Source organism: Talpa occidentalis, unplaced genomic scaffold (genome assembly GCF_014898055.3).
Source record: "Talpa occidentalis isolate TD23 unplaced genomic scaffold, MPIMG_talOcc4v2.1, whole genome shotgun sequence".
Lineage (NCBI taxonomy): Eukaryota > Metazoa > Chordata > Mammalia > Eulipotyphla > Talpidae > Talpa > Talpa occidentalis.
This window is the reverse complement of record NW_026555331.1, coordinates 3,334,534-3,358,128: the sequence shown is the minus strand read 5'-3', so window position 1 is coordinate 3,358,128 and position 23,595 is coordinate 3,334,534. Positions and strand designations below refer to the sequence as shown.

The 23,595-nt window shown below is 66.0% G+C and overlaps 1 protein-coding gene across 1 annotated transcript; it reads left to right on the top strand.

Moving 5' to 3' along the window:
- Positions 1-15,191: 15,191 nt before the first annotated feature.
- LY6E (lymphocyte antigen 6 family member E) lies at positions 15,192-17,807 on the top strand. Its single transcript, XM_037497016.2, has 4 exons — positions 15,192-15,283; positions 16,560-16,667; positions 16,912-17,031; positions 17,104-17,807. The coding sequence occupies exons 2-4, from the start codon at positions 16,616-16,618 to the stop codon at positions 17,322-17,324; spliced, it is 393 nt and encodes a 130-aa protein (XP_037352913.1). The 5' UTR covers positions 15,192-15,283; positions 16,560-16,615; the 3' UTR covers positions 17,325-17,807.
- Positions 17,808-23,595: the final 5,788 nt, after the last annotated feature.

The window sequence follows — 23,595 nt, the reverse complement described above, 5'->3', positions numbered from 1 at the left end:
CAGAGCATCCCTCAGACTGGGCGAGACTGAGGCCGGCTCGAGGCCGGCCAGGCCGGGCCGCCCCGCAGCGTGTGCACCTGGCGCCGGAGCGCAGGGGCCGGCCCTGCTGAGTGGACGATGCCTCCGCCAGCGCTCGTCTTCCTTCGTGACCAGCGGCCAGTTGCCGAGTGACCCTCCCGGAGGACAGACCCTCCTGCCCTGGCGGCTCCCTCTGCCGGCCTCTGGCGGGACCCCGGCCTCGCCGGTACCGAGAGCCAAGTCTGCTTGGAACGCGGGAAGTTCCCGCGGCGCATCCGAAGCCCCTGCCCGGGTCAGGTGGGCGACGAGGTCGCCTCCTGACACTGACCCTGTTCTGCAAGTGCCTTCCCGCCCTCCACGCCCTGGACGGAACTTCCCCGAAGCAAATGCCGAGGCCCTTGGCTCAGGCACCACGCGGCAGCGGCGGCTCCTGCTCTGGGGGCCCCGGAGGCGCGCAGGGGACATGTGGCCGCCGCACCAGCGCCCTCAGCCCGCGGCGCCGGCCCGGGGCAGGAGAGCTGGCCCAGCCTCAACCCCCGCGGCAGAGGCCTCTCCGGAGCAGCCCCCCAGGGGGGCTGAGCAAGGGGGCTCTGGGCTCGAGGAGGGGCTCCTGGCAAAGGATCCCGGCAGCTGCAAGCTGTGGGCTTGCACTGGGGACACTGGGCAGAGCCGCGGGGAGACTGGGGAGGCCGAGACCCCAGGAGGTGCTGGGACTCGCCCTCCGGTGCTGCTTCGCCCCGCTTGGCCCCTTCTCCCTTCCCATGGCTCACCCCAGAAGGCGCCTGGGGGGCAGACTTCCAGGCACGCCCCCTCACGAACCCCAGGGGTGGGTGCCTGAGGGTGGCCATGGGGAAACGGTCATGCTTCTGCCTCCGGCGCGCTGACCCGTCACAGCCCCTCCACACTCGGCGTGCAAGGCCCAACCCTTTAGAGTGTGCGAGTTTGGGGGTCCCGGGGTGCCCCTCACTAGCAATTCTGGTTATTATCTTTAAAATACCATATGACTGGGCCTCCCTGGGAGCCAGGGGTTCGTCTCAGGCGGTGACCTTTGCGGCCTGAGCCCATCCCCGGCCAGGGAGCTTGCCCACAGGGCGCAGCAGGCCTCTCCTGTCTCGCCCGCTGCTCCCCTCAGCAGTGGATTTCAGTCAGTCTGCCTGCTTTGTTCCCCACTCTGTCTCTGGGGAGTTCTCTCACCGCCTGCACCCCAGGTCTTGTATGCATAAACGAATGCATCTTTAAAAAATAATAATAATAAAATTAACAATGAATAAAACAACACCCAGGAGCACAGTAGAGGGTGACTTAGAAACCAATGCCCCGGGGGTGCCTGCACAATGCACCCCAGGAAGGGAGCCCAGTGGCCCCTGCCCCCCTTTAAGCCAGGAGTCCCCGCCTCTCCTCGCAGGTGTTCTCCGGACTCTGCCCGGGCTCCTCCCGGATGCACCATCTCTAGACGCTCTGCTTTGCCAGGGTGTGGTTTACAGTCTCATGGCCGCCGTCAGGAGCTGAGGAACCCCGAAACCAGAGGTTAAGAGTCACGCAGAAATGAGACCGTGATGGGTGGAGGCAGGAAACACCAAAGCATCCAGTACACAAACGCATCAGAGCTGATAAATGAGTTCAGCTGGAAAAAATGCAGCAGCCCATGTTGTGGGGAGCAATCTCGGGGTGCGGTGGCGTGTGGGGACAGAGAATTCACCAGACTCAGAGCTGAAAAGAAAAAGGCGGGTGTGCTGAGACCCTTCACAGAGCCGGCCTCGCGGGGGTCTGTGCTGAGGCAGACTTGGCCTTGTCTGCACTCTGCCCGGGGTCTTCTGACGGGGCGCCATGGGCCCTGGCTGTCTGTGGGGAGGTCCGCACTGAGGGGCCACGCCCCGGTCACGTGGCCTGGCCGGGACCCTGGGCCTTGACCTTCCTTGTCCACTCAAGGCCCCCAAACTGCCTGGGGCCAGGAGCGGGGCTCAGCTCCACCCCCGCCAGCCAGCACCTGGCGGCTGTGGTTTACCAGCGACACCTCTCACAAAGGACGGCGGTCAAAGGAGGGAGAAGAATCCCGACCCAAGAGGAAACCAGAGAAGTGGAATGGAAGGTCTCACTCGCCGCGCCGGGGCATAGACAACCCCGAGGCCTGTTCGTGGAAGTGACTGAGGAGCAGAGAACTGAAACCTAGCCCCGGCGCGGCCACAGCCAGCAGCCCACGTCCAGGCCCCCCTTTTCCCGGCCTGTACGGGCTTCTGCAGGGCATGACCCTGGGGTTTCTGGGCAGGCACTGGCCTCGAGCTCCAGCCCCACCCCACCCGGAACACAGCCGGCACCCTGGGCCTTCTCCACACTGGACCTTGGGTAACACCGACCATCACGGATAACCACACCGGAGGGACCTCCCCGGTGGCCTCGGGGGACGGTCTCAGGCTGTCCCAGCCACTGCAGCCTGAGCTCAATCCCCGGCCAGGGACCTCTTCTGTTTCGCCCGCTGCTCCCCTCAGCAGTGGGTTTCAGTGGATCCGCCTGTTCTGCTCCCCGCTCTGTCTCTGGGGAGGCCTCTCACCTCCCGCACCTCTGGCCAGCACCCCGGTTCGTCTATACAAAGTTTAAAAAAAAGAAAAAGAACACCACCACCTGACCCAGCCCAGCTCCGCGGCCTGCAGCTCTCTCTGCGCAGGCCCGAGGCAGAGGTTGCCCCGGCCGACCAGGAGACGCAGGGCCTCGGGCGCCTCGAGCGGGAACTGCGATGACGGCAGATAACGGAGACGTGCCCCGGTCCTGAGGGCCCAGGGCCCACAGCTGCGCACAGACGGCACTGAGGCCACGCAGAAGGGGCACCCCGAGAACAGGAAGCTGGGAAGACTCGGAGAGGGGGGCACGCCCCACCCCCACAGGTCTGCTCTCAGAGCCGGGCAGCCTGCAGGGTGCAGTAGCAGCCGCACACAGGCCTGTCTGTCCTGAGCGAATGTTCCAGCAGCGCGGAAGGGGGGGCGGGGAGGGGTCCCCTGCAGACCAGCTTCAGCGCCTGGCCATGAGGGCAGAGGAGGGCGACAAGGAGTGGGGGACTGGACCTCCCCGCCCCGGCAGGGGGACGGCCGGCAGACCACTGAGCTGGCCCTTCCCTCCTCCCTGTGGAGAGCCAGCTGGACGGGAAGTGGGTAGGCAGTGGCATCAGGGTGTTGGCCGCCCCCTCCGGACCGCGCCCTCTGACGGCAGCGCACCTCAAAGGCCTCCATTCCTGCCTCCTTTGTCGGCGCTCTTGGGATCCGGAGGGGGGGTGGGGGGGTGGCGGCCAGCGCCCGCCTTCATCCCACTGTCCACTGCCGCCCGCCTCCTCTCAGGGACGCCGCCCACCGGATCCTTGCTCAGAGGTGACCTTGAACTCCATCTTTCCTTTGATCCTAGAGAACAGGAGGGAGGCAGGAGACAGGGGACCCCGGCCCCCCCTCATTGGGGCCCACAGAACGGCCCACACGGGTGGCTCCCACCTGCTCCCTGCTTCTTGCCTTGGGGGTGCGTCCAGGGCAGTCAGGGCTGAGGGGCAGCTGCAGGGCAGCGCAGCGGGGGCCTCGGGGAGCCGGGCAGGCCCCCAGGTGAGGGCTGGGGAGCTCGGGAGGGCCGGCGAGGCAGTAAGTTTGAGGCTGGAACGTGAGGCTAACGGCGACAGTGCATCTCGGCCAGGGGAGGTGAAGAGAGAAACTCTGAGCTAAGAGCGGGGCGCGGGCCGTGTGCGAGGACTGTGGGCGCGGGAGGAAGAGCCGCCGCGCGAGGGCTGAGGAGGCGTCAGAGTGGAGGAAAAGGGCTCAGCTCCCCGGACCCAGGCGGGACGGGGCGCGGCGTCCCTGGGGTCCCTGCTTCCTGCCTTCCCCTAACTGGTTCTTCACTTTCTTCTTTTTCTAAAAGATTCGTTTATTTATGCACACAAGACCTGGGGTGCAGCAGAGGTGTGGGGCGCGGTGAGAGGATTCACTTTCTCACAGTCTGCTTCCCCTGCTCACTCAGCTACCACCCTGCGAATTCCTTTCCCGGCTTGGGCTTGGGGGGACAGGAAGCTGCGGGGGGCCTGAGGCCCCCAGGCTGCCCATTGAGCCCTGAGCCTCCCGGGATGTGTCCCCCGGGGCCGGGAAGGGGAATTGGCAGACTTTGCAGGTGGGCGAGCAGAGAGGGGCAGACTTTATTCAAGAACGTGAGCAAAGGGTTACTCGGGGGAAAAAGAACCAAAGCAAAGACTCCAGCGCTGCCAGGAGGGCCGAGGGGCGCCGGCGCGGGCCGCGTCCAGGGGTCCTTCAGCACGTTCTTCTCTCCTCCGCGCCGCCCACCCCTGGCCTGACCCGCTCTTCCGCCCGTGGCCACGGGCCTCCTGCCGACGGGCCGTCCCCAGCTCTTCTCCCAGAGTTTCTCTTTGTCCCTCCCCCGGCCCAGGGCTCCTGAGACCCACTGTCCTCGTCAGGGGAGAGGCTGTCCTGAGCTAATCCCACGCAGGCTTGGTGGACGCCACCCCCACGCCAGACCAAAGCCGTCAGGACGTGGGGAGAGACACATCCCGTCACCGCCAGAGGGAAGGTGGCTGGGACCTGAGGGGGGCTCAGCAGCCAGGTGGGGATAAACACCAGACACGTGGGCCTTGGGGGCTCTCTCCTCGCCTCCTGGCCTCCCGGCTCCGGCTCGCGGCCCCTCCCAGAGCCCAGAGCGCCACTGGGGACTCCAGATCGGAGGGTCGGTAGGACGCATCGAAAACTTTGTCTCCACTCTTCCCCCTGAGCCGTGCGTTTCCTCATTTCCCCCGCCCCGCTGAATAAGCCTTTCAGGAACCTTCCGCGAGCGCCTGCAGTGGAGCGTGGATAAGTCCTTTCAAGCGCGCGGGTGAGGACCCACGGTCAGGCACCCCGTTTGGTATCGGGGTTGCTCTACAACACTTGGCTGTGGTCAGGCAGGTCAGGCCACCCACGGGGTGAGCAGCCCACCTGCTGCCAGCGGCAGTCCAAGGCTGTGGGGGGAGGGGGGTTCCGAGGCTGCAGAGAGGGTCACCTCATGGTGTCAGACGGGCTTCCTGCCTGTGGGTGGCCGCCCGGGAGCTGCCCTCCCTGCTCACCTGTGGGTTCCCATGTAGGCCCAGCCGGGGGCGTGTCACCCACCCCCACCCCCTGGCCCTCAAGACGGCGGGTAGAGTGGACGCCTGCAGGCCGGGCCGCCCTCCTTCCTCTCTCTGCTCAGCCTGCAGGGAGGGCAGCGGAGGGCCGTGGGCTGGCCGGGGAGGGCACAGGGCCCCGGCACCGGGCCTGGCCAGCTTCTCCCCTGCGTGGCTCTGTCAGGGGGAAAGGATGTCCTGAGCTAATCCCATACAGGCTTTGCTGTCTCCACCCCCACCCCAGACCAAGCCATCCAGACGCTGGAAATGACAAACCCCGTGGCCACCAAAGGGAGGGTGGCTGGGACCTGAGGGTGGAGTTAAGCAGCCAGGTTTGGTGTAAACCAGACACGTGGGTCTTGGGGGCCTCTCGGCTTCACGGCTCTTGGCTCTCCTCTTGGCTCCCCGCCGGCTCCCAGCGTGCCTTTGGGTTTCCAGGCCGGCGGATCGGGTAGGACGCATTTAAGACTTTATCTCCCTCTTTTCTCCCTGAGCTGTCCATTTCCTCATTTCCCCTTCCCTGTGAATAAACCTTTTATGAACCTTCTGTGTGCGCCCGCAGCAGAGTATTAATAGGTCCCTTTGAAGCCTCGGGTGAGGACCCACAGCCGGGCAACCAGTTTTATATTGGGGCTGCCCTGTAGCAGCTCCTCCACCGACTCTCCTCCTTCGGAAACTAGCCCAAAGGGCTGCAGTGAGGCCTCCAGGCCGCAGCCCCTTGACCCTCACACCACTGCAGGGCCGTGACGTGGCGTGGCAGGATGGAGGACCAGAGCCTGCATACTCGTCCGCCCGGCCCGGCCACAGCCTCTGCACCCCTGAGCCTCTCCGGGGCCACCTGGGCAGAAGGAGCTGGGTTGGTGATGGAAACATGGGGGGAGCACGGGGTCTGCAAGTCCACAGGGCCCCCGGGCGAGGAGAGGCAGGCAGACAAGGAGGCAGGCCTCCAGTGGAAGGGGTCTGGCAGCGATTTGGGGTGGGGCATGCAGAAGCTGCTGGTTTTCCTGCCCTAAGGGGTGCTGGTGCTGAAAGTTTTCTATGGGCCCAGCCTGCAGCCCTGCTGTCTCTGATGCCTCCAGGGTCCTCCTCCTGCTGCTGGGAGCCCCTGGCTGGGGGAGGCCTGTCCTTGGGGCCACCTGGCCCCACCCCTGCCAGGGGCTGCTGGAACACCTCTCAGGAAGGGGCCTGAGCACCTGCTTCCTGCCCAGATCTTATCTCCTTGCTGGAAGCCCCTGCAGGGAGGGGGTATCCAGCCCCCCACTTTCACCCCACCGCTCCCAGCCCCGCTGCTGCTGCAGGTCCGGCCCTCACCTGCCCTTTGCCACCCCAGGCCTGGGGTGTTCTGGGGGGGGGTTCCTCCAGAACACTGCATGGTGCACACACATGCCCACGCACACGCTTGTCACACGTGCAAGCACACCCTCAGGGTGGGCTGTGGGATGGGGTGTCTCTGCCCCAGGCTGGGCTCCTAAGCGGAGGATATCGGTAGGCTGGAGGGGCCCCAGGAGGCCTGGGTGTGGCTGCTGCGCTGCTGCTGCCTCCGCTGCCTCCGGGTCTTGGCACTTAGGTAAGAAGCCGGTGGGGGTTCCTGGAGGCCGGCCAGAAACTCTCAACCGGAATGTTTTTGAGACTTGGCAAGCGCTGACTTCCCGACGGCAGTGACCGTGCTGTCCACACCTGTGCCGCGGCCGCGTCCTGCTGAGGCCTCCCTTCAGCCAGCAGGATCCAGGGAGACTAGAAGGCCAGGAGGAGGCTGAGAGCGGGACCAGCACCAGGGCCACAAGACCCAAACCGGAGTGGGGAGAGGCTGACTCGGACACCAGACAGGCGGAAGCCAAGCCCCCGAGGGCAACGTAGGGGGTGGGGGGGGGGATTGTAAGGAACCTCCTCGACCTTCCAAACCGACCTCCCTCAGACTGGAGTAAGCCCTGGGCACCACCCTAGGCACCACTGGCTGAACAACAGTAAGAGCCCCACAGAGGCCAGGCCTCCCCCCAGGCCTCAGGCCACATCCCTCCCAGCTGCCCTTGCTGTCCGGTTGCTTAATAAGGTCACGGGGTCCTTTAGTAAGGTCAGGATGCAGTCCCAGCCTCGCCCAGGGGAAGTCCGGGCCTGGATAGATAAAGGGACTGATAAGGTCAGATGGCAGCCCGGCCCTAAGGCTGAACACTTGGACCCACCGTGCAGAAGCAGCCCAGGCCCTGCAGCCCGAACCTGCCCAGACCCACCCGCAGGCAGGAGCCCGAGAACCCGGTCCCTGGAGGGAACCCCAATTCATCCTCCTGCACAGACCCCGCCCCTGCCCACTGAGCCCCCTCCTGTTCCCCGCTCGGCCCCTGGGGACCTTCCGCCCCAGCCTCCCGGCGCCAGCAGAGCGGAGCCCGCTCCAGGGCCGCCCCTTTTCCTAACAAACCTGCCCTTCCACTGCAACTGCGCCTGCCCCTGTCCCTGCAGACACGGGAGATGCCGCTTGCCCTGAAAGGGGAGTTCTGCCAAAACTCTCCTTGGGGGGGGCCCCCAGACCCCGCTCCCTGAACCCCACACTTCTCCAAACCCACATCAAGACGAAACACAGGAAAATCTCATCTATCAGCAGAAAGAGAGTGAGGACCCAGGAAGGGCCCAGGCCCCCAAGCCAATTAAAAATGGGGTGTTCCTGTTAGGGGGAAATGATGTCCTGAGCTAATCCCATACAGGCTTTGTGGACCCCACCCCCACTCCAGACTAAAGCCATCAAGACTCTGGTATCAGGGTTGCTCTACAACATTCCTGTTGTAGGACAGGGAGAGGGTCAGCCCAAACCCCGCAAACCTGCCTATTCTAAATGGGTTCTGCCATCCGCCGCATCAACACAAAACATATGACACTTTAATGGGAAGGATCTTTAATAAAAACTAGGAAACAATACAGGTGAGGCAAAGAGTCTAGTTTCTAAATGAAGCACCCAAAGTTACCCATCCCCTCGTGGGTAAAACTCCATCCATATGGGGTCGGCCCAAAGCAAGGCCCCAAAGCCTGCCACAAGACTAAAGCATCTTCCAGTGGGGACCCACAGAAAAGGGTCACAAACAACCGGACAAGCCCGGAAGGAAAAGAGCAAAATCAACATCAAGATAAAAGCTGCCATGGTCACCTCCCCACGGGTCTCCCCCACATCTGTGTCACCCCGTCCACGACCAAAAGACAAGCGCAGTTTCTTCACGTGTCTCTAGGCTCCATGTGCCTCCTCCAGGTCTCCTTGCTCCATCCTGCTTCCTTCCTCAGTCTCTTCTGCAGCTTCTCCTCTTGCTGCTCAGCTCCACCCTCCCTTGGAGGGGCAGGGAACCTCCCCCTTTCCTGGGGACCACCCTGTTACATTCCGAGCGCCAGCAGGGAGGTAGTGCGGGAGCAGCGGGCCAGGGCTGGCTCCGGGAAACAGGGCCCGGCCCCCCCACTCTGCGGGAGACCAGCCCAGCCTCCCGGAGCCGACGCGCCTCCCGGAGCCGACGCCCCTCCTTGCCCAGACGCCCGCACGCCCTGCTTCTCCCCCAGCGGTACCGGGGGCCCCTGCCCGGAGAGCGGCCCATCCTCCTCACCTGCAGCACGTCTCTTGCTTCTCTGTGACTCGGACTCCACGGAATTCCTTGCGGAGGACAAGGACCGAGAGCCCCGGGGGCTTTTTTGAAAAAGGCTTTATTTCGCGTAGAAGAGCTGAGGTGCAGGCCAGAGATGGGGGGTGAGAGTGTTATAGGACAGGGAGAGGGGCACCCCAGACCCCCACAAACCTGCCTATTCTAAATGGGTTCTGCCATCCGCCGCATCAACACAAAACATATAAGACTTTAATGGGAAGGAACTTTAATAAAACTAGGAAACAATACAGGTAAGGCAAAGAGTCTAGTTTCTAAATGAAGCACCCAAAGTTACCCGTCCCCTCGTGGGTAAAAATCCATCCATATGGGATCGGCCCAGAGCAAGGCCCCAAAACCTGCCACAAGTCTAAAGCATCTTCCAGTGGGGACCCACAGAAAAGGGTCAGAAACAACCGGACAAGCCCGGAAGGAAAAGAGCAAAATCAACATCAAGATAAAAGCTGCCATTGTCACCTCCCCACGGGTCTCACCCACATCTGTGTCACCTAGTCCACGACCAAAAGACAAGCGCAGTTTCTTCACGTGTCTCTAGGCTCCATGCGCCTCCTCCAGGTCTCCTGGCTCCATCCTGCTTCCTTCCTCAGTCTCTTCTCCAGCTTCTCCTCTTCCTGCTCAGCTCCACCCTTCCTTGGGTGGGGCAGGGAACCTGGAACCTCCCCCTTTCCTGGGGACCACCCTGTTACAAGAGGACTCCCCAGAGACAGAGTGGGGAGCAGAATAGTCAGATCCACTGAAACACACTGCTGAGGGGCCAGCAGGGAGACGGGAGAGGCCTGCTGCGCCCGGGGGGTCGGCTCCCTGGCCGGGGATCCCACTCAGGCCACCGCGGTGACCGCCGGAGACTCGACCCCTAGGCCACCCGGGAGGCCCCAGACCGGGCCTTTCTGACAGAGGCCTGTTGCGCCGGGCAGCAGCCACTTCAGAGACGGGGGCCGAGGGGCAGGCTGTTCGGGTGGGATGCTGGCGAGAAGGCAAAACCTGGCCTGTGTGTTGACCGAATGATTTCACAGAGTCGGTCCCTCGGGGCAGTGTTAGGGGGAAAGGATGTCCTGAGCTAACCCCATGCAGGCTTTGTGGACCCCACCCCCACTCCAGACTAAAGCCATCAGGACATTGGGAAAGACACATCCCATCACCACCAAAGGGAGGGTGGCTGGGACCTGAGGGTGGAGTTGGGCAGCCAGGTTGGATATAAAAAAAACAAACACTTGGGCCTTGGGTTCTCTCTGGCTCGCGATCGCTCGCCTCCTGGCTTCACCGCTCCTGGCTGGCGGCCAGCTCTCAGAGCGCCATTTTGGGATTCCTGATCGGCGGGTCGGGTAGGACGCATTTAAAACTTTGTCTCCCACTTTTCTCCCTGAGCTGTCCATCTCCTCATTTCCCCTTCCCTTGTCAATAAACCTTTTATGAACCTTTCACGTGTGCCTGCAGTAGAGCATGGATAAGTCCTTTCAAGCGCGCGGGTGAGGACCCACGGTCAGGCACCCCGTTTTGTACCGGGGTTGCTCTACAACAGTAGGAGCACAAGTGTTGTAGAGCAACCCCGATTCAAAACGGGGTGCCTGACTGTGGGTCCTCACCCGCGCGCTTGAAAGGACTTATCCACGCTCCACTGCAGGCGCTCGCGGAAGGTTCCTGAAAGGCTTATTCAGCGGGGCGGGGGAAATGAGGAAACGCACGGCTCAGGGGGAAGAGTGGAGACAAAGTTTTCGATGCGTCCTACCGACCCTCCGATCTGGAGTCCCCAGTGGCGCTCTGGGCTCTGGGAGGGGCCGCGAGCCGGAGCCGGGAGGCCAGGAGGCGAGGAGAGAGCCCCCAAGGCCCACGTGTCTGGTGTTTATCCCCACCTGGCTGCTGAGCCCCGCTCAGGTCCCAGCCACCTTCCCTCTGGCGGTGACGGGATGTGTCTCTCCCCACGTCCTGACGGCTTTGGTCTGGCGTGGGGGTGGCGTCCACCAAGCCTGCGTGGGATTAGCTCAGGACAGCCTCTCCCCTGACGAGGACAGTGGGTCTCAGGAGCCCTGGGCCGGGGGAGGGACAAAGAGAAACTCTGGGAGAAGAGCTGGGGACGGCCCGTCGGCAGGAGGCCCGTGGCCACGGGCGGAAGAGCGGGTCAGGCCAGGGGTGGGCGGCGCGGAGGAGAGAAGAACGTGCTGAAGGACCCCTGGACGCGGCCCGCGCCGGCGCCCCTCGGCCCTCCTGGCAGCGCTGGAGTCTTTGCTTTGGTTCTTTTTCCCCCGAGTAACCCTTTGCTCACGTTCTTGAATAAAGTCTGCCCCTCTCTGCTCGCCCACCTGCAAAGTCTGCCAATTCCCCTTCCCGGCCCCGGGGGACACATCCCGGGAGGCTCAGGGCTCAATGGGCAGCCCACGCCGGCCTCATTATTAGCAAGGCGTCCGCTGACCAGTCTCTGGGACACAGGGTTACGTCAGCTGACGATCTTGGGCGCATCCTGGTTGAGACAGGGCAAGCTAGGGTTATTAGGCAGTTTTAGGGACAGTGCAGGAGGGGACCTCTGAAGAATTTAGGGAGGCTTCAGAGATAAGGACAACCAAAGAAATATAACCCATTCCATTAGGAAAAACAAACATGCCAGGACCAAGGACAGCATTGTTAACGCTGGTCCTGGTTTCCTTCAGGTGGTAAAGGGAGGCGGAGATTGGAGACATGGAGAGTGGTTTCATTTATGGTCCCATTAGAAGGGCAGCTGTTTAACTTCAATGCAGGGAGGCCCACCCAGAGGACTGGGCCATAAATTTAAAGATGCAACAAATGGGGAAAGAGAAAGCTGTTAGATAAGGAACGTGAAGATCCCCCACTCAGTAGCAAATTAAGTGAGACAGCCGAGACCTGACCCATCACAGAGAGACGGGTGGAGCTGTAGAATAATCAGGGAAAGAAGGTCTATGTTCCCTGAGACACGACTCCACTTTGGCTTCCTTGCCCCTCGCAGGCCTGGTTCCCTGGCCCGGGAGTCCCACTTTATTTCTGCTCTTTTTCTCCTCAATAAACTTTTTCTTCTTCTAAACAAACCTGCCTCTGCTCGCTTGCTTGCCTGAGCGTCTGCGAAGTTCCTGCTGCGGCTTCCTGAGACACCAGCCCGTGGGGGTCTAGCGGCTGGGGCTCAGCGCTGCCCTGCAGCCTGGGATCCGTTCCTGGCTGGGAGACTAGGCCTGACAATTCCGGTATCCTGGTCACGCCTCATGGTCATCCTTGATCCAGGGCCCAGCGCCTGCCCTCGTTAACCTGAGAGGGGACGTCTGCACGGTCGGAGGTTTGATTCTTTAAGTTGAGGTCACCAGATGGACATTGTACTGAAAAGGCCTAACAGGGTGACTGGATGGCAGCTGAAGCGCCCCCTAAGCCTAGGAGACCCACAGAGGCCAAAGGAAGAAAATCCAGGGCGGAGGCACCCCGAGACCAGAGAGGGGGGTGGGTAGAGAAAACGGGGTAAAGAAACCGACCACAGCAATGAAACCCCACGGGCACCCACGGGCGAGCTGCAGCTGCTGAGGGCATGTGGGCGCAGGCCAGTGGGGGGGTGTGCACTAGGGCCACGGCAGAGAACCCCGTCCTCGCAAATCTGCCCGGTCACCCCAGAAGTGATTCACCAAGCAGCAGGGAAAAATCCAGGGCAAGCCGTCAGGGCTCCGCCAGCCCCGCCTCCGCCCTGGGCCTCACAGGCCTCTCTCAGCTCCTCCTTTTCCTCGTAAACCTGCCCTTTTAAAACGCAAAACGCAGCCATGACCGTGGTTTGTACTTCGATTTTGCTCTTCCCTCCCGGAGTTGCCTGCCCCTCCTGCCCCTCCTGCCCCGCCACGGGCCTGGGCACTGCCTTAGTGAGGGGGCAGGCTCTCTGGGCCTGGGGGTGGGTGCAGGCTCCGAGCCTGGGGGTTGGGGGGGCGCCGGGTCCCCTGGGGCTGTCTGGGCGCTGCCTTGGGAAACGGTCTCTTCGCTCTTCTCCCTCCTGCACGCGTCCATCAGAGTCTTTCACGCTGAGCATTAATACATGCTTTGCAGTGGCTGGCAGAATCCCTTGCGTGTGCAAGTTTGGGGCTCCTGGGTGCCCCTCAGCCTGCCCACAGACACAAGTCCTCCTGGGTACAAGGGGTGCTTCCAGGGCGGCACAGCCAGAGTGGGCCTGGACGGAGAAGAAAAGACGGGGACTGGGGGCTGGGGGGCCAGGAACACAGACCCAAACCTGACCGCAGGGGTGGCCGGCTACGGGGTGTCTGAGGGGGTGACCCTGTTAGGGGGAAAGGATGTCCTGAGCTAATTCCATGCAGGCCTTGTGGACTCCACCCCCACCCCAGACCAAGCCCTCAAGACACTGGAAATGACGAATCCCATCCCCACAGAAGGGTTCCTGGGACTTGAGGGTGGAGTTAAGCAGCCAGGTTTGGTGTAAAACCAGACACGTGGGTTTTGGGGGCCTCTCGGCTTCACGGCTCTTGGCTCTCCTCTTGGCTCCCCGCCGGCTCCCAGCGTGCCTTTGGGTTTCCAGGCGGCGGATCGGGTAGGACGCATTTAAGACTTTATCTCCCTCTTTTCTCCCTGAGCTGTCCATTTCCTCATTTCCCCTTCCCTGTGAATAAACCTTTTATGAACCTTCTGTGTGCGCCCGCAGCAGAGTATTAATAGGTCCCTTTGAAGCCTCGGGTGAGGACCCACAGCCGGGCAACCAGTTTTATATTGGGGCTGCCCTGTAACAACCCAGTGCCCATGCCCTGTGCTCATCGCCGGCTGGGTCCCAGCTCTGAGCCAGCCTCCCCCAGAATTACCACCCCCCCATCACCTGTCGGAAAGAGGCAGCCCACGCCCCTGGGGTGCCCACCTCAGGGCAGCCTCAGCTTGGGCCTGACCACACCCCGGGCCCTACCAGGGCTCGCTGGACGGCCCGGCACCCGGAGCTCCGGTCAGCGGCAGGCACCTCTGGGGGCAGACACCCCAGGGAGCGAGGTTCAGGGACCAGGAGTCAGACAGTTTTGTGCCCCTAGGGTTTGGCACAAACCGGGACAGAAGAGGTCAGGCCGCTCAAGGTCATGCGTTCCCATCTGTGAGGAAGAAAGCCACAGAGAGACCCCCGCCCCAGGGCCCCTGGGCAGCCTGGGGGCAGGAGTGCAGAGGCCCTACTGGGGGCCAGAGGCAGTCTGGGTGCTGGAACACAAGGCCCATCTTTCCAGAGCTGACTTTGGGGAGCCGGGGAGGGGACAACAGAAATGTCTGGAAGAAGCACCAGGATGAGTGTGCGTCCCCTGGGGACAGGGCACGTGAGGCACCTTCCAGGGCGGGTGGACAGCGGCCTCACGACCATCCAGAGGACCTTCCGCATGCCCTGTGCAAGGGAAGGTTCTGGAAAGACGCCCAGGGGAGGCTGAGACTGCCTTTCCCAGACCCTCCCACACCTCAGAGCTAAGATCCAGAGAAGGTAGCCATGGCCCCGGCTCCTGTGTTCCTGGAGACAGCGGGGCCATCGCCCCAGAGCTGTGGACCCCTCGAGCCCACCACATCCGCTGGGGGCAGCTCTCACACACAGGTGCCTGCCCTCAGCCGGTAAGGAGCAAGCCCAGACTCCCAGGGTGACCCGACCCACACAGTGTCACCCCGATGTCAGGGGAGACCCCACAGGGAGACCCCAGCCCCAGAGCTCTGAAGACACCCACACCCACACTCAGGCCAGGAGAGCCAGGCATCCCAGCCACACACACTGGGCGCGCCCTGGAGCGTCCACACGGCTGGCCCCAGCGGGGTCCCTCTGCCTGCCACCCAGGGCCCAGGCCCTCGGGCCCAGTGAGGAAGCTGCTCCTGAGGCCGCCCCCGCCCACCGCCGGGAAGCCAGCGCTGCCCTAGGAAATGCGTCTCTAAGATGAGTGAGAACCTGAGTAGCAGGGGCCAGAAGCTGGCGGCCAGGACAGGCCCACAGGAGGAGGGGCAGCTGGTCCAGCGCAGGGGGCCTGGCCGCTGCTGGGGCACAGCCTGACTCCACCCCACGCCCCCACGGGTGGTCCAGGCCAGGGTGGCACAGTGGGTGCTAGAGGAAAAGGCAGTCGTGCTCACGCACTTGGGGACAGATGCCACGAGGGTCAGCTGGGGACAGTCGCCACTCCCCTGCCCCGCAGGCCCCAGGCCCCGCCAGCGCCCCCCCACGGGCCCACCCCTCCCTGCGGCCTTCCCCGCTGCCCAGTCCCGCCTCGCGCAGCCGCGCTCCCAACGCGTCCGGCCACCTGCAGGCCCGCGCGCCGCCCCCGGCCCTGCCCCTGCCCCTGCCCCTGCCCCTGCCTGCGCCCGCGCCAAGCCCGCCGTGGCCACCTGCCCAGCTCGCCCCGGCCCCGCCCCGCCCCGCCCCGCCCCGCGCCCAGGCCCCGCCCCCGCGCCCAGGCCCCGCCCCCGCGCCCAGGCCCCGCCCCCAGCATCTGGCCGCGCTCGCGCTCGGCCTGCCGGGGAGTCACGGGGGCGCCGCGGACTCGGGTGCTCCAGGCTTGGGGAGCTGGTGAGGCCGCTGGACCTCGTCCGCCCGGCGGTGAGTCGGCGGCCCGTGTGGGGGCGGCGGGAGGACGGCGCCCTGCGGGGGCGCGGGGGCGCGGGGGGCGGGGGGGCGTGGGGTGGGCCCGGGGCGAGCCCGCGCCCCCCTCCCCCAGGCCTCCGGGTGCTCGCAGGGGCGCGCGGCCGGGGAGGGGCGCCCTGCGTGGGCGGCCGGGCTGCGCGGTGCCCGCACCCGCCGCCGGGTCCCCGCGGCCCGCGCCCCGCACGCGGCGGCAGGAGGGGGCAGCGCGGGCCCCGGGGAGGCCGCCCCTGGCAGCCCTGCGCGCGGAGGGCGCGAGGCCGGTGGACGCGGCCCCCCCGCGCTCGGCCCCGCACGCCCAGGTCTGCTCGGCCCGGGCCCGCGGCCGCCTCCGGGGGCGGCCCCTGCAGCCCGCGCGGTGCGCCCCCAGCCCGCCCGCCCGCCCGGGCGCCCTTTGTCCTGCGGGAAGCGTCTTGCCGCCCCCACCCGCCCATGCTGGCCGCGCGGGGCCTGCTCCAGCCAGCCGGGCGCAGCGCCCCCCGCGCCCCCCGCCCGCCCCCTGTGGAGGGGGACACGGAGGCTCCTTTCCTCCATTCCCGGGCCCGGGAGCGCTGGCGGCCGCGCGGGGCTGGAGAGGGGCCCCTCGGGGCCAGGGCCGGCTGCCCTCTGGGGCAGGGTCTCCCGAGCGGCCTCTCCAGACATCTGCCCTCCCGGCCCGGCCCCCAGCTGCCCTCCCGGAGTGCCCTGCCCCCCTCCACGGCCCCCAGCGGAAACCGGCGCCTCCAGCCTCTTCCTCCCACGCGGCCTGCACACCCCGCGGAGGCAGAAACCCAGCTGGCACCAGCACAGTGCTCTCCCCCCCACCCAGCGCCGCTGGCCTCTGTCCAAGGGAGGGCCCTGCTGCAGTGTCCGGAGCACCCCCGGCTCCCCCGACCCACCCTGCCGGGCCCAGCACCCACCACGTCCCCAGACCTGCTTCCCAGTCACAGGAGACGAAGAGCAGGTCCCAGCCTTCGTGGAAGGTTCTGGATGCTGCCACTGCTCTCCTTCCAGGCCACCAGCCCCTGCCCCAGCTTTGGGGCCACTGCCCCGGGTCCCTCGTGGTTCTGAGAACCTTAGTGAGATGTTACTGAGCTTCCTCTCTCCCCTCCACCACCGAGCCCCCTCTGAGGTGGGAAGGGAGCGGACTCTGCCCTGGCCCGAGGCGGTGCTGCCCCCCACAGCGTGGGAGCCGTGGGACCGCAAGCCAGTGCCCAGCCCAGACAGCGCGTGCCTCCCGCGGCTGTGTCTCTAGGCGGGACCGCACTCTTCGGCTCTGAGGGCCCGGTCGGGAGCCCTGACCCCTTCGGAATGAAGCTCTTCCTGCCTGTGCTGCTGGCTGCCCTTCTGGGCGTGGAGCAGGGTGAGGTGTCGCCCGGCCCCCTCGTCCCCCAGCCCAGCCCCCTTCCTCCCAGGCAGGTCCCTCTTGTCCCCGGGGCCTGCTGACACCCGGGGAGGCGGCTCGGGGCCCTGCCGCTCCTGGGCCCAGCGTCCTCACCTCCGGCTTGCCTGGGGCCTGCACACCACGGAGGCCCGCGGGGCGGGGCTGGGTGTCTGGGCGGGCGGGCTGGGGCCAGGGGCAGGGTCACAGCCGCGTCCCTCCACAGCCCGCTCCCTGGTCTGCTTCTCCTGCACGGACCAGCAGAGCAACCTCTACTGCCTGAAGCCCACGGTGTGCGCAGACTCGGACAACTACTGCGTGACCGTGTCCGCGGCCGCCCACCTCGGTGAGTGTCGCGGGCCCCGCCGCCCACCCCGCCTCGGCGGCCTGTCCACTCACGGCCCCTCTCCCCGCGCAGGGAACGTGGTGGACTTCGGCCACACGCTGAACAAGGGCTGCTCCCCCATCTGCCCTGGGCCGAGCGTGGACCTGGGCGTGGCGTCCGTGGGCACCCACTGCTGCCAGAGCTTCCTGTGCAACTTCAGCGCCGCTGACGGCGGGCTCCGGGCCAGCGCCGCCGTGCTGGGCCTCGGGCTCCTGCTCAGCCTGCTGTCCATGCTGCTGCGGCTGGGCCCCTAACCCGGCCGGGACAGCCTGCGCCCGCCCTGCAGCCTGCACCCCACCGGACCCTGCGTGCTCCCTCTGGCCACCCCTGCCCCAGAGGGCCTAGCTGCCCGCTCTCCCGCCCGATGATGTCACCTTCCTCGGGGAACCCAGGAAGGTTTGAGGGTCCCGGAGTCAAAACTGAGTCCCGGCGACACGGAGGAGGGGCATCGGGCCCCAGCCTGCTCAGCCACGTGTGGCCGCGAGCGTGGTGGGGGCCACATCAGGGCCCGTGTGGGGCAGCGGGCACGGGCACTGAGACACCAGAGCCCCTTTCCCTGGCACTTCCAGACCCCACCTCTCTCACTGCGGGGCGTTTCCAGGACAGGCCTTCTGCCCCTTCCCAGATCCAGCTGCACCCCTTCCCCACTCGAACCCTCCTGCTTTGGTGCCTCAAATAAACACCCACGTTCCTCCTTCCTACTCTGAGGGTGATCACCTGTGGCCCCGCCTGGGGGCCTCCGACCCTGGCTGAAGGGCAGGGGTGCTGCTCCCCTGTCCAGCCCCCGCTGCCACCTCCCGCCAGGCTGGGTGGGTTGCTGCGGGGGGGGGGGGCGCCTTGGGCGCAGGACAGGTAACAAGCAGCAGGGAGCAAAGCCCGGGGTCCTGGCACTGCGAGGTGACCGCAGCCAAGTCACGCGCTCCTGGGCCGGGCAAGCCTGGGGAGCAAAGGGCTGGCCCGGGTAGACATGGCCAGCGTCCACCAGAGCCCCAGCAGAGGCGCCAATGCCGCCATCCCGCCGGGGAGGACACCACAAAGCGGGGAAGGGGCGCAGACCAGGGCCGTGGCAAGGGAAGGAAACCCAGACCCAGCGGGAGGGGGATGCCCAGGACGAGCAGGCTGGCGCAGGGGCCGGCAGCCGATCACAGGGCGGGTCCTTCCTGCGTGCAGAACACAAGAGTGTCCGAGCACGCACGGCCAACGGCAGGAGCGAGGTCACGAGAGCGAGGTCACGGCCAGGACCCGGGGCGGACTCGGCCTGCAGGGCATCCGCAAGCAAAGGCCAGCCCCGACACTGGCCGAGCCCCGCGTGCCAAGCCCCGCCTGACGCTGGCGCGTGTGGAGCTGCAGCCAGAGTTCCCACGCGGAGATGGGGGGCAGGCCCTGGCCGGCAGCGGCGGAGCCCCGGCTCTGAGTCAGCTCCCTTTCTGGGGAGGTCGCTGGGAGGAGGAGCCCTGGGCCCAGAGTTTCGATTTCCCGGGCAGGGAGGGAGGGCAGGGTGTGGGCTGGGGAGGGCCTGGCAGAGGGGAAGCTGGCTGGCGGGGCCGCTACGGCCAGGCTGCTTGGCAGGAGCCCCCGGCCTCCGCTTCAGCTGACGCACCCACTTCTCGCCCAAATCCCCTGCAGATCCTGCCCTCACCTGGTGGCCAGGGGAGGCCCTGACCTGAACACCCTGTGGGGGAGGGCTGGGGACCCCTCACAACCTCCGCCAGGAGTCCGGTCCCTTAGTCGTCTCCTGTGCAGGCCAGACCCCTGGCCTGGGCTCCCGAGGGCGGGTACCCGAGGCCCTTTCCTCCACCACAGAGAGCGGCAGGCAGACCCGGCTGGCGGCCCTGTGGCTTCTCCCCACCCCAGAACCCTGGGACCGTTGAGGGGCCGCTCCCCAGATGGGGGACTGAGGCCAGGGAGGGCAGGGATGACCCACGCGCACGCCTCTGCCCCTCCCCTCAGAGAGCCCTGGACAGCCACTGAGGTGGGGAGGGCTGTGGCCCCCAGGAGCTGCCTTTCCTGGCTGCGCCCCTTCCCGAGCCGACTCTTGGCTGCTCCCCGGCACTCGGACGAGAACTGAGAGGGCCCCCACCCTCCAGGCACCTCCACGCTTTCTTTTTTCAATTAGAAATCTCCAGGCCTCGTACAGGGAAGAGCCGGTCCTGCGGGCTGGGAGAGGCGGCGCCTTCCGGCTCCGCACAGGCTTGTCGAGGCTTGTCCGCGAGGGGCTGAGCCTGGCAGTCCAGGGCCCCTGGGGGTGAAGGAGGGCCTGGCCTCAGGGGAGGGCCATCCTGCAGGGGGCGCTGGGAATTGGGCCCTTGGGGGCTTCGGGTCTGGGCAGGAGAAGGTCCGGAGCACCGGGGCAAGCGGGAACGGCTGGGCTGAGGGCGCAGCGTCTCCCCTCGTGGGGCGGCTCCTGTGTAGGGCAACGGACGAGGACACCCAATCGTGGGGGCAGTTCTGGTCAGCGCAGGAGCACGGGGCAGCTGGGGCGGCCAGGCTTGTGTCCCCAGGGAAGAACCTGCGTGGGGGGCGGCTGGGGAGGTCAGCAGCTGGGCGGTGGCAGCACCCACACAGTCACGGCTGGCAGGAGGGCCCAGTGTGACCCCATGGCAACTTGGGGACAGTGAGATGGTCGCTGTCCTGCCCTTCCAGACCCCTGGCGTGGGTTTCTTTGAGTCTTCAGCTTTTGGGGGTGTTGGCACACAGGTCCTGCACACACGTGGTCACACGAATGCGTCAGTGCCCCGTTCCCCCAGCTGGGACTGTAAACGGTCCTGAATTTAAAATACTAAATTTCTGCTTCGCCTGATCTTCCTTAGTATAGAGAAAGAGAACTGACTTGGGCCTTCCTGGGGGCGCAGGGATCAGTCTCAGCTCCATGAAGCTGTCGGCAGCCACTGTGGCCTGAGTTCCGTCCCCGCACGGGGATACCTGGAGCCGACCCGCAAGGCGCGGCAGGCCTCTCCCGTCTCCCCGCTGCGCCCCTCAGCAGTGTGTGTCAGGGGATCCACCTGTTCTGCTCCCCGCTGTGTCTCTGGGGAGTCCTCTCACCCCTGCACCTCTGGCCTGCGCCCCAGCTCTTGTACGTATAAATAAATCTTTTAAAAATAGACATATGATTATTTTTGCGTAGAAGAGCTGGGGTGCAGGGCCTCCCCGGTGGCGCAGCGGTTGAGCGCTGGGCTGCAAAGCTGCCCGAAGCCTCTGCAGGGCTGGTTCAATCCCCGGCCGCCGGGCGAGGGTCCCGCATGGCGCGCAGATCCCTCCTGCCGCCCGCTGCTCCCCTCAGCAGTGTCCTTCGGTCCTTCTGCCTGCTCTGCTCCCCGCTCTGGCTCTGGTGAATTCTCTCACCCTCCCGCGCTTCTGACTGTACCCAGTGCTTGTATAAATACATAAATAAATCTTTGAAAAAAAAAAAAAAGAAGAACTGGGGTGCATACACTGCTGGGGGGAGCAGCGGGGAGACCGGAGAGCCCCGCTGCACCCCGGGGGTCGCCCCCGGGCCGGCGCCTTGGCCCCCGGGAGGCCCGAGAAGTAAGGACGCGGTGCAGCTCGGAGTCGGCATTAAGGTGCAGCAGGGGCTGGTTCGTACGGGGGCGCCCTTGCTCCCGGGGTGCGCTCCAGCACGAGCGTCGCCGCCCGCGGCGCGGGGGGGGGGGGGGGCGGGGGGGCGGGGCGCCCGCGCGGATGGCGACGGGGCGGGGCTAGTCCCGCTTATGCAAATGAGGCTGCAATCAGTGAGTTCTGATTGGTGGGAAGTTTTTCTTGTGGTGATTGGTCAGATTCAGTCCGGTCGGGCTTACCCGTGTGCTGAGCGCTGAGCGCGGCTGCTCCTGGGGGCGGCGCCCCCCCCCGGAGGCCCCCACCCCGGAGGCCCCCACCCCGGCCTCCCCCACGCCGGGGGCCCCCACGCCGGCCTCCCCCACGCCGGGCGCCCCCACCCCGGCCTCCCCCACGCCGGGGGCCCCCACGCCGGCCTCCCCCACGCCGGGAGCCCCCACCCCGGGCGCCCCCACGCCGGCCTCCCCCACGCCGGGCGCCCCCACCCGGGCGCCCCCACGCCGGGCGCCCCCACGCCGGGCGCTCCCACCCCGGCCTCCCCCACCCCGGGCGCCCCCACGCCGGGCTCCGCACACAGCACACGGGGGCTCCCCCATGCCGGGCGCCCCCACGCCGGGCTCCGCACCCGCCGGCTCTGCACATGCCCGTCGCGCCAGGCGCCCAGACTGCCTGGGGCCTGATCCCCACCCCTCAGCGGGAGTGACCGGGCCCAGGAGGTGCTTGCTGGTCTTTCATCTTACCCTGAGATGGGGCGCTCAGTCACCCCCGCATCTGCAGTGTGGCGGCCTCCCCGGAATGCTGGTGCGCCCAGGTCGGCCAGGCCAGCGGGTGGGGCCGCCCTGGGCAGAGCAGCAGGATCTGCGGCGGGGCCTCGAGGCGCGGGTGGGGAGACTGGTCAGGCGCCCCCGCAGCCCGGCCGCTCAGGACAGGTCCAGCCGGCTCTGGAGCAGGGTCCTCCTTGGGGGGCTGTTCACAGAGTGAGCCAGAGACAATGAGCAACGTGACCCCCCCATGCAAAGGTTTCGCTCAGAGGCCAGCAGGAAGGCCACGAGCCCGAGAAGCACTGGAGGGGGGGCAATCTGGGAGACCCGCTGGCGGGCCCAGGGCACAGAGACCCCCAGACCCACAGAAAGCTGACACCTCAAGCTCTAAAAGATGGGCAAAGCCCGGACAGCCATTCTCTGCCCGCAGCCCCCAGAACCCGTGTGACGGAGGGTGGGGCGCAGGCTCCCAGCCCCCCAGGAGCAGGCAGCTGGGCAGGGGGCAGCCAGAGAAGAGGAGGAAGGATGCTGTGGAGGGCACCGGGGCCATGGAGCAGAGACTGGCAAAGGCCACACCGGCCTGCCGGCCCGGGACTGTGCCAGGAACTCGGGGACATGAAGGGGACCCCGGAAGAGAGAGCCGCAGCGAGGCGCGGGGGTGGCCGGGGTGGCCTTGTCTGGACTAGGGTTGTTTATTTTAAAGATTTATTTATTCATGCACACAAGAACTGGGGTGCAGGTCGGAGGTGCGGGGGCGAGAGGATTGCCCAGAGACAGAGTGGGGAGCGGAACAGGCAGACTGAAATCCACCGCTGAGGGGAGCAGCAGGAGACAGGGGAGGTCTGCTGCGCCCTGTGGGTAGCTCCCTGGCCGGCTGGGGATTGAACTCGTGCTGAGAGGCTGCGGATGCTTCACAGGCTGCGTCTTCACCCCTTGCGCCAGCAGGGAGGGCCTGGACTTGGGTTTTGATGTTGCTCTTCCCTCCCAGACTGGCCTGGCCCCTGCCCTTCCCTGTGGCTCCCCGCCAGGAGGTGCCTGGGGAGGGGGGCAGGTTTTGGGGGCTCCGTGGCCCCACTTAGGGCCCACCCTGTGTGGCCGTGTGTACGCTGACGGGTGGACGACTCTGGGTGTTTTGTGGAGAAGCTCTTGCTGGGAACGCCCGCCCTCCCTCCCCGCTCCGCTCTGCTGAGGACCTTCGCCGCTGAGTGTGCCCTGGGCAGGCGCCGGCCCGCCTGAGGGGGCCCATGGGCCGGGGTTCTCCTGGAGGGGTCTGGTGCGCCCTACCATTGCTTCTGGTGTCAGCATTTTTGTTTCCCCAGTGTGTGCACAGCGGGGGGCGGGCATAGCTGGTGGCTTCTCAGCCTGCTCCGGCTCTTGCCGCTCCGGCTCTTGCCGCTCCGGCTCTTCCCGCTCCGGCACTGGCGGCACGGGTTGCCGTGGCTCGCGTGGTGGGGGGGTCTAGGCCGGGTGATTTGCATTTCCTGGCTGTGGGCACGGCCACCCCTCTGCCTCGGCTTGAGGGGGGTTGTCTCCCGGGAAGGGACCTCGGGCCCCCCTGCCCGGGGCGTCTTCGGGGCACACGGTGCTCCTGGAGGCGTGAGTGTGGCGGTAGAGTGACGCGTGTAAGTGCTTGTCTCAAGTCTGGGCGCGGCCTGTCGGTTGCGATGGTTTCTTTTGAGGTGGGGGGGTCAGGTTTGCATTGACTCTGCGGGGGTTTCCCTCTGTTTCCATCGCTGCAGGCGCGGGTCCCTCCCATCCGCTGTGCCAGGACCTGGCGAGGAAAGTGGGCGGCTGTGGGCGCACCGAGGACGGCAGCCCCTGGTGTCTGCACACCCCGTCCTGCTCTTGGGCCGAGGCCCCGGGCTGTAGACAACGGAGCAAAAAAAGGGGGAGCTGGGCTGAAAGGTTTTGGCGCAGTAAAGAGAGAGTCGGGCCTGGCTTCGGAGAGGCCGAGATTTTCTGTGTTCAGCCGTTCTCTGACGCGCTGGGGAAGTGTGTGCTCCTCGCTTTCCTCTCAGGGGCCTCGGAAGGGGGTCCGCCTCCTCCTGGAAGGTCGGGAGGAGTCGACCGCCGAGAGCCTGGGAACCTGGAGTTTTCCTCGGGGAAATCACCTTCCTGGGGCTCCCACCCTAGGCCGACCCCGGCCCAGAGAGTGGCCACCGCTGCCCGCCCGCCCGCGCTCCCTCCCGGCAGGACCCACCTGCTGTGGAGG

What these genes read in the sequence shown, in the direction of transcription:
- LY6E (XM_037497016.2), top strand. Translation starts at nt 16,616, where the DNA reads ATGAAGCTCTTCCTGCCTGTGCTGCTGGCTGCCCTTCTGGGCGTGGAG. An exon ending in CCTTCTGGGCGTGGAGCAGG is followed by an intron (nt 16,668 to 16,911) that starts GTGAGGTGTCGC and finishes GTCCCTCCACAG; the next exon opens with CCCGCTCCCTGGTCTGCTTC. An exon ending in GTCCGCGGCCGCCCACCTCG is followed by an intron (nt 17,032 to 17,103) that starts GTGAGTGTCGCG and finishes CTCCCCGCGCAG; the next exon opens with GGAACGTGGTGGACTTCGGC.